Source organism: Glossina fuscipes, unplaced genomic scaffold, assembly GCF_014805625.2.
Source record: "Glossina fuscipes isolate IAEA_lab_2018 unplaced genomic scaffold, Yale_Gfus_2 114, whole genome shotgun sequence".
NCBI lineage: Eukaryota > Metazoa > Arthropoda > Insecta > Diptera > Glossinidae > Glossina > Glossina fuscipes.
Genome location: NW_023998457.1, coordinates 742,025 through 750,461, shown reverse-complemented (window position 1 = coordinate 750,461; position 8,437 = coordinate 742,025). Strand labels below are relative to the sequence as shown.

Here is an 8,437-nt window from a genome sequence, read left to right as displayed (position 1 = left end):
TATTAAATTTATGCGATTGTATGCAATGTCTGGAAGGACTTGAAATAAATCCCCTTTTCACTCTACAAATCTGAGCATAACTGTACTTCGATCTGTGTTGTTTTTTTGTATTCACCCTACAGATAATACTAATATTTGGGATATTGGGTTTGTGCGGATCTATGTAGCGTTCAGAAGAAGACTTGAAATAAATCCAACTCTTACTACAACGGTCTACGCTTGTATGTCCCTCTGCCTGTCTGCCTTTTTTTTTTTGAGTTTAAACTATTTCAATGAAACCTGACACAATGTGATATGTTTTCCGATTGTATTCGAATCGGACCATTTTTTCAACCATTTGTCTTGTAAAATGTCATTTTGAAAAGCAGTTATACGAATAATTGTATTAAGGGAAGTGGGGTATGGCTTTTGACGATGAATCGCGTCCCACTATAATGTTTTTACTGTTTATGCGAAAAGCTGTAAAACAAAAATTGAATAACTTTCATATACAAAATACCTGAAAAGAGCCGACTCACCAAAATTGAGGTTATGAGGTCATGTGTAATCTCTACCATTGCTGAATGTCGGTAATGCTAAGTTCTTGCATAAATATGCAATAACAAGTGAGAAAGTTATATTCGGTTGGGGCCGAATCTCACATCACCATTAAAAACTTTGACGCCCCGTGCGTTTATTTATTGTCATAACAGAGCGAATGAGAAAAATTTCTCTACCACACTATTGCGCCCACCACAATCAAGTGCGAATAGACATACTTAGCTTTTCGCATTCCAATCTCCAAAACGTTTTATTTAATACCGAAAAAAAAAAAAAAAAAATTAATCCACCAGGTCGTGACGCCTACCACAATTAATTTAGATTTGTCGCCTTCTACTCTCCAAGTCCTTTTTTTTTGACGTCCACATCGCTGGTATTATTAAGAAAAAATTAGCGAGCGATTTGGCCCATTTTCAATATCAACCTTCATGCAGAATTTTCGAATGCTTCTACTAAGGTTGAAGTCGATATCTTCATTTTTGCGACCAGGAGAGTGCCAACAACAAACACCGCACAGACGGACAAACATGGTTTAATCCATCCAGAATTTCATGTTGATCAAGAGTGCATACATATATTATGGGTAAAAACAAAATATATAAACCCCCACAGAAATGTAAATCATTGCGAAAACAAACAGTTATATGGTTAATGTTGAGGTTATGAGCTCTCTAAGTAGTCGTTAAAAACTGACAATGTTTCGTCTATGCACAAATTCTTAAAGAAATTGAGTACATTTCTAATGAAAAATACGTATAAAACTTCACTCGATCCACGTTCGAGGTTAGGCTTCAAATCAAATATCAATAATTTTGCATCTATGCATAAACGTGTAACGAAAATGCAGTGAAGTTCATAAACATGTTCGCAAATGCTTGAAAATGTTTCTTTACTTGGTCAATGTGGAGGCTATTTGGAATTTTTTTTGACTGTCAAAGGATCGACGTCAACATCCTCAGACTAATCCGAGTAAGAAGGATTTCAATGATCAAAATTTTTGGAATGTAATTTCGCAAAGTCTTCAAGCAACTGAACTGAACAGAACATATCGGCAAAAGAGACAACTTTTTGCCTTAAGGCAAACGTCTTGATATATTGTACGCGAAAAATTAAGAAGAAGAGTGGGCAGGTTTCAGCCTTCAACGTTTCTTAAATTGTAAGCAATTGTTTCCAGTGAAGGACTACAACAATTTCTTCTTATTTCATAACATTTAGAAGAGAAGACAGATGGTCTCTATAATTGTTGCTACGCCCAATGCAATAACTGGTTACATACCACTGGTATCTGTTGCCGTATGCTTTAGTAAAATTTCTATTTTTGTTTTCCTTTTCAGGCTGATTCTCCGTTGCTACCCATTAAAGAGGATAGTGAAGCGGAGGGAAGTAGTAGGGAAAGCATAGCTACTCCGCTGCCTACTGTCACTTTTTCCGAGCCACCAAGCAGCTTTACTACACCGACTAACAACATATCGCGAAGGTTGTCGACCATTTTTCCAAAAGCGTCTGCAGAATTAAGTCCAGGCCATAAACGTTACTCGATACCTTCACTACTGCCCGGTTCACGTAAGCTTAGCATAGGAAATATTGCGCAACCATTACATAATTTATGGGATAAGACAACTGGAGAATATCAGCGACGTAAATCCATACCCGCCCTAATGAGATACGAAAAAAAAGACGAAGCCGGCTATAAATCGCCTACCGGACGCCGCTTTACCCAATGCTATAGTTTATATCCAAAGGATTTCTTTTGGAATATCGAAGGTAAACCACCGCAATCCAGTACGAAAATGCAAGCAAAAGTTGATGCGGTTGGACGTGTAACTGGCGAATGGGGCAAATGGCAATTGCGTACCGTCCTTCTCATATTTCTTTGTAAAATACCGTCGTCTTGGTTCATGGCATGTATCATATTCACGGCACCCGCTCCCCGTCATGGTGAATTCTTTTGCAAACCACCAAGCCAGCTAGGCGTACAGAATCAAACGCTATGGATAAAGGTATCGCACCCTCAAAAGGAAGATGCCGACGATCAAGAATTTAACATAGATTTTTGTAATGTCTACAAAGATGCTCAGGCTCATGCCCATCATTATTACAGATACACTGATCCGGATGATGAGCCCCGTGCATGGGAGCAGCCGCTCCCCAATAAAACAGATGTGATCCCTTGCACTCATTTCGAGCATCGAGCCGACTTTCATTCAGTTATAACGCAATTCGATTTGGTTTGTTCGCGCGATATATTAGTGTCGGTGACGCAATTCTTTCATTTATTTGGTGTTTTAACCGGCGGTATATTAGCGATTCATTTGCTGAAATAGTAGGTCAACTCACTGAGATAAGTTTAATCTTTGTTCGTATTCTTAATTAATTTATTGATTTTTCCCCCACAGTTTCAGTCCACGGAATGTTATGCTATTCGGTATGATAACGCAAATCTTTTGTGGCAGCCTAACTGGTCAAGTCTCATCCTATGAATTGCACGTATTTTTTCGTTGCCTATCGGCTGTATGTTGTGCGCAAATGTACACCGCCGGAGGCATGATAAGTAAGTTCGACAATTACTTCCGTATCATCCCATCACCGGAGTAATATTCATTTTATCGAAACGTTTGTGACGCCTAGAAGGGAGTATTAGAGACCCCACAATGTATATATATTCTTGTTTAGTATCAAATTCTAAACCGGCTTAAGCGTGTCCATCTGTCCGTCTGCATAATGTCTTTCTCCTCGCCGCAAAAATCGAGCTATTGACTTCAAATTTGGCAGAACTATTGGAAGCTCTTGCAGGCAGATTGATATTCAAAATGGGGCAAATCGGTCGACCGGCACGCCCACAGCGCGACGTTTTTCAAAACAAATAAATTGTTTTTTTTTGGTCATTACTCAGAAATTATAGCAGATAAGTTAAGCAAAAATTTGAACACTTGTCCTTTGTGCGATGCTGTTGTACGTGCACACAGGTGGAAAAAAAATTGACCACGCCTACCCAGTATAATAGCATATCAAAGTTTAATTTTTTTTTCAAACCCTTATAGGGCTAAGAAACAAGCTTGAAAAGCCCCTTGAGGTATATAAATCCTTGGGCAGTTTCAAATGTAAAATGTGTTCATTGTCCATCTGTCCGCCTGCCCGACAGAGCAGTGTCTGTGGTAAATATTGTCCCGTTAGCGAAAATGAAGATATCGCCTACGAATTTGCGAAAGAATTTGAGAGCGACTTAAACACTTCTAAGACTCCGCCTACAACGCCCTCATCCCTTTACAACAGAAACTTCTATTTGGAAAAAAACAACACGTTATAGGCATAAAAAAGTAGCTCTTACTTCTTTTTTTGTTTTTGTTAGGATAGCGGTGATGGGTGTAAGAGATTCGGCCACGACCGAATATAATTTTCTTATTTCTATATTTGTTAACATATTTATTCGTTTAGTGGCCGATATTACTGGTGGTACTTATAAGACTTGTGTGTCTACATTGTTTGAGCAATTTTGGTCTATTGGTGTTATTTTATTGCCGGGTGTGGCCAGTTTTTTTTCGGACTGGACTCATCTTTATATGGCCATCTCTTGGCCGACTGTGATACTTATTTATTTGTGGCAGTAAGTTATGTTTATGCCCTAAATTTCCTAATTTCTAAGTAATTTTTTGCTATGCATTTCTCTTATGCGCTTTAGATGGATACCAGATTCGCCGCGTTGGATGGTTAGTCGCGGTCGGGTTTTAGAAGCCAAAAAAATACTTATCGAGGTGAGTGAGTAACGCGATGAGACACGGCTTAGCAAACATTACATACTTTATTGGTTATCAGTGTGCAGACGTGAATGGCACAAGACTAAGTCTTCCCTACGATATTGATCAGCAGTTGCAACTGCAATCGCAAACCGCTTTAGATGCACCGCCACCGGCAAATTGGTGGTCATTATGGAAGGGTGAGCGCGCTATACGTCATATGATCTGTGTGCACCTGTGTTGGTCCATTTATATTGTTGTATACTATGGCATGTTATTGAATATACGTTCATTTAGTCGTGAACACTTGGAAGTTAATACTGTGATAGCTGGCATCTGTGAAATAATCGGCACCTTTATTGGTCTTGCTCTAATATTGGCCACAACACGTAAATGGCTGTGGACCGGACTTTTCAATATAATTGCCGGTCTTATAGCTTATACGTGTTGGCTAATGCCACATGACAGTACGTATCCAAAATAATTCATTATATTTATTTATTTATTGAAGCGAAAACTTCCTCATGGTTTCCTTTTTTTTTGTTTAATTATTTTTCTCAGTTGATATTAATTCTCGCGTTGCCTTGCTTATGTTAACGGCTATGGTATCGAAAGTTGCAATATCATGTACGCTCGCCATTCTCACCACTAGTACTATTGAATTAGTAAGCAACGAGAAGCGTAGAGTGTGCGCTATATCGACAATATGCTGGGCACGTTTTTGGCTGCTGGGTGCTCCGTTTGTTGGAAACACGATAGTATTTGGTCAATTAGTGCCGCAAACGGCTTTTGCATCGATGGCAATTGTTGGTGGTCTGTTAAGCTCACTTATTTCTAGTCCGCCGACTACGGCTGTTGCGAGAAGGAAAGCCTCCCAAGCTACCAGTAATATGGCTACGGCTACTCAACTAAATAATATTGGACGTAAAAGCGTTGCCGGTATTGATAATAAGGCCTTCGCCAAGGGACCTATATTTAATAATGCAAACGGTATAAATCCTCAAGCAAATCTACCTCCAGAACTCACGCCAGATATATGGACGACAAAAATGCACAATAAGCCGACGATATGAATCAAAAATTCTTATATCGTTCTCAGTTTTAATCTTAAGATGCACTTTTCCACACCTGAACATGAACACAAACATACACATGCATAAAAATAACTTAGAAAATGCTTCTTTTTTTTACTATTTCCCATTTTATCTTTTAAGGCTGTCTCCGCAAATTAGGGTAAAATTAATTTATTATTCTTTTACAAACATTTACTGACACATAACAGATTTGATTATAGGTATCCTGAAAGATAATTGTCAATTAATTTTATTTATGTATATATAGATTAATAATAAATCAAAGTGATTATAATGTGAGCAGTTTTTTATTGTGATTGTGCACGGCTGTGTGTGTGTATCCATCCTTTGCTTTTGCAGAGCTATCGAAGTCACCATTCAAATCCTGCGTTATTAGAATACACTGCAGGCTCGTGCGTGGTCAAGCTTACGACAAAATCTACGTGAAAACTATTAAAATCCTTACAAGGGATCATAGTCAACTACACTACTCTATAATTATTTAATAACGACTTTTTAAAACTAGGTCTTTTATGAGAAGCGGCTGAAAAAGTGCTCCGATGTCAATCATTTTCAATAGCGTTCGACCTTAGGCCAAAACATACCGGTATATTCAATATATCTCAAAATATCTCAAAAATTGCGATCTCTAGGCTGAATATAAGTAAACAAGACGGACGGACAGGCAGACAAGCAAGCTTAAATCGATTCAGAAAATGACTGAATCGGCCAATATAGCCAATATAGCACAAAGTTTCTCTATGGCAAGTCCTTGTGTGTGTTGCACCCATGCGCACAAGCTTATGCACACACAAATATCACAAATTGTGTAAAGTTTAAAAACTAAATCGTCTTAAGGAATTCATTAAAATTTCATTCATTATTCTAAAGTGTAGCCGGTTTTATTTGCATTTTGTATAAGTATATCAACGTTTGCAATAATTATTAATATTCATGTTTGATCGATATTTGTAGGGCTTGACAGGAAATATTTAAAACCTTTAAGTCATCTGTTTTAGTGCTCGTACCAATAATGATGTTGGTAGGGATTTCAATTTCCATTGAATAATTGTTTCCTTTAACAAAACTAATTATCAAAAATCGGATTTGCTATATTTCTATGTCGGAGTCATGAATAATCATTTTCTAATATTTTCAAATGTCAATACGATAAAAATAAATTTGTTTGCTCTTATTGTCAGCTGCAACTGCCAAGAGCGTTAATGGCAAACAAATATCCATTAACATACCTGTGCTTTGCGTCAAATCGTAAACCATTTCGTATATTCAACAGCTGTTTTCTTTTATTATCAATGAGGAAGAAATGCTTAAAGCGAATTTAACTGTTTAACTGTCGGCGTTTACAACTTCATTTGTTTCTATTATAAAATGTTAAAAAAGGAGGTTTTTTGACATTTTTGAGATCAATTTATAGCAAATAGAATAACATTGAATAGAATTTCCAATTTGTAGGTGTAAAAATTTTTTAGTTTATCGTGATTTTAATTACATTAAAGACAAGTGATTTAATACATGATAGTTTGTTAGCGAAGTTGGAATCAAATATCGACAAGCACATCGTGCCAATAATTCATCTTTTGCCACATCACGCACATCTATCCAATAGGCTACTTCCTCAGGCACTACCAGAACGAGCTAAACAAAGTATTTCTTGGCTCTAACGGAAGCCATAAATTTGTTTATAAAAACAGTACTATGTGTGGAGAATGAAGAGAGCACAGAGTTGCTTTTAGTAAGTAATAAGCAAATAAATAAGAGAAATTGTGAATAAAAACTCTCTCATCTGTTAAATGGGACGAAGTAGTAGAAAAAAATCGTAACCAGTACGATTGTAATAAAAAGTAAATAATTTTGCATTTATTGTTTGTATAACGTTATGTTGGTTGCACTTATTTGTTTGCCGTTTGGATACCATTCAACCATGATACCGGATTCTCAACACGGATTACATGCGGCAGCCTTCAGATTTTTAGATCGCTTTCAAACTCAATAGTATCCAAGGAGAATGAGAATTTCTGCTGAGGATAAGTGGCGCTCTTAAGGACCGCGGTTTTAAATTCCTATGGTATTTATGTCATAAAACAAACACCTTCATATGCAAATCCCAATCTTTTGTCTGCGTTGTTTTAAGTCATTTATGGTAACCGCATCACTTTCACGAAAAGCCCGCTTTATATTTGCGTCATTACCAGGTGTCCGCATTAAAATCGCCTTAAAAACCGCCGCATGTGCTCCATGATTCTACATTCATGTGTGTGGATTTCTTGTTTCGCCTAAGGCAGTGCTCTCTATCACTTTAAGATCTGCAATTCCTTGTGTTCAACGAACAAGTTAAGAAATATCTGTCATTGCGGGCAGTTCTGAGTTAAAAAAGTTCGGAAAAGCAGTTTTGAAAATGGAAACTTGAAAGTAATGTGAAAACAGTGTCTATCCATTATTCAATTCCTGTACCCAAAAAATAATTGGGTGTAATCCCTTCGATGTGTATATTCTACACATAAATACTTGAAAATGATGTACGTTTAATGAATATAGAAAAGCCTTGATAGCGTTTCAAAAACCAAAAATCTGTGGAATTAAAAGCGAAAAAGAAATAAATAGTTATGAACCGAATTGTATCCCCTTTGTATCGGTCGGTATTTATCTTTCCACTGCTTATTGGTTTAATTACTATTTTTTGGGTGCACATTTTCATTCATGAACTAAAAAAAAAAACGTCAATTCCATTATTTGTATTATATTAAAATAAAACGTAGACCTCTTTTCATATTTATAGTGGCATCTAGATGTCAAAAAGTATCGTAAAAAACTTATATGCAGCAAAAAGAAGAAAAAGCAAAGATCGATTCAACTCGCCGGAAATCATGCACATTAGCTTTTACGCTTACAACGTCACCTAGACGTCGAAAGGCATAGCTAAGAACGTACATGCGCCAATAAAAAATGAAAATAAAGACAAAAAGTCGTAACACTCCTGTTTTTTTTAATTTCATATCGTAATTAATCTCGTATATGCGCCAGTTGATTTTTTTCTTATATGACATTTTATTACGAAGAAGTGCTTAAAGC

At 36.8% G+C, this 8,437-nt stretch overlaps 1 protein-coding gene across 2 annotated transcripts in view; it reads left to right on the top strand.

Moving 5' to 3' along the window:
• The window catches only part of LOC119639900 (solute carrier family 22 member 3), a 28,442-nt gene extending 22,960 nt beyond the window's left edge, over positions 1 to 5,482 (top strand). For both annotated transcript variants that reach the window (XM_038037605.1, XM_038037606.1), the window contains exons 2-7: positions 1,875 to 2,863; positions 2,937 to 3,091; positions 3,976 to 4,144; positions 4,220 to 4,292; positions 4,354 to 4,741; positions 4,836 to 5,482. In XM_038037605.1, coding sequence (XP_037893533.1) covers positions 1,875 to 2,863; positions 2,937 to 3,091; positions 3,976 to 4,144; positions 4,220 to 4,292; positions 4,354 to 4,741; positions 4,836 to 5,347 — 2,286 coding nt within the window. In that variant the 3' untranslated portion in view covers positions 5,348 to 5,482. The remainder of the gene's footprint in view (positions 1 to 1,874; positions 2,864 to 2,936; positions 3,092 to 3,975; positions 4,145 to 4,219; positions 4,293 to 4,353; positions 4,742 to 4,835) is intronic.
• Positions 5,483 to 8,437: the final 2,955 nt, after the last annotated feature.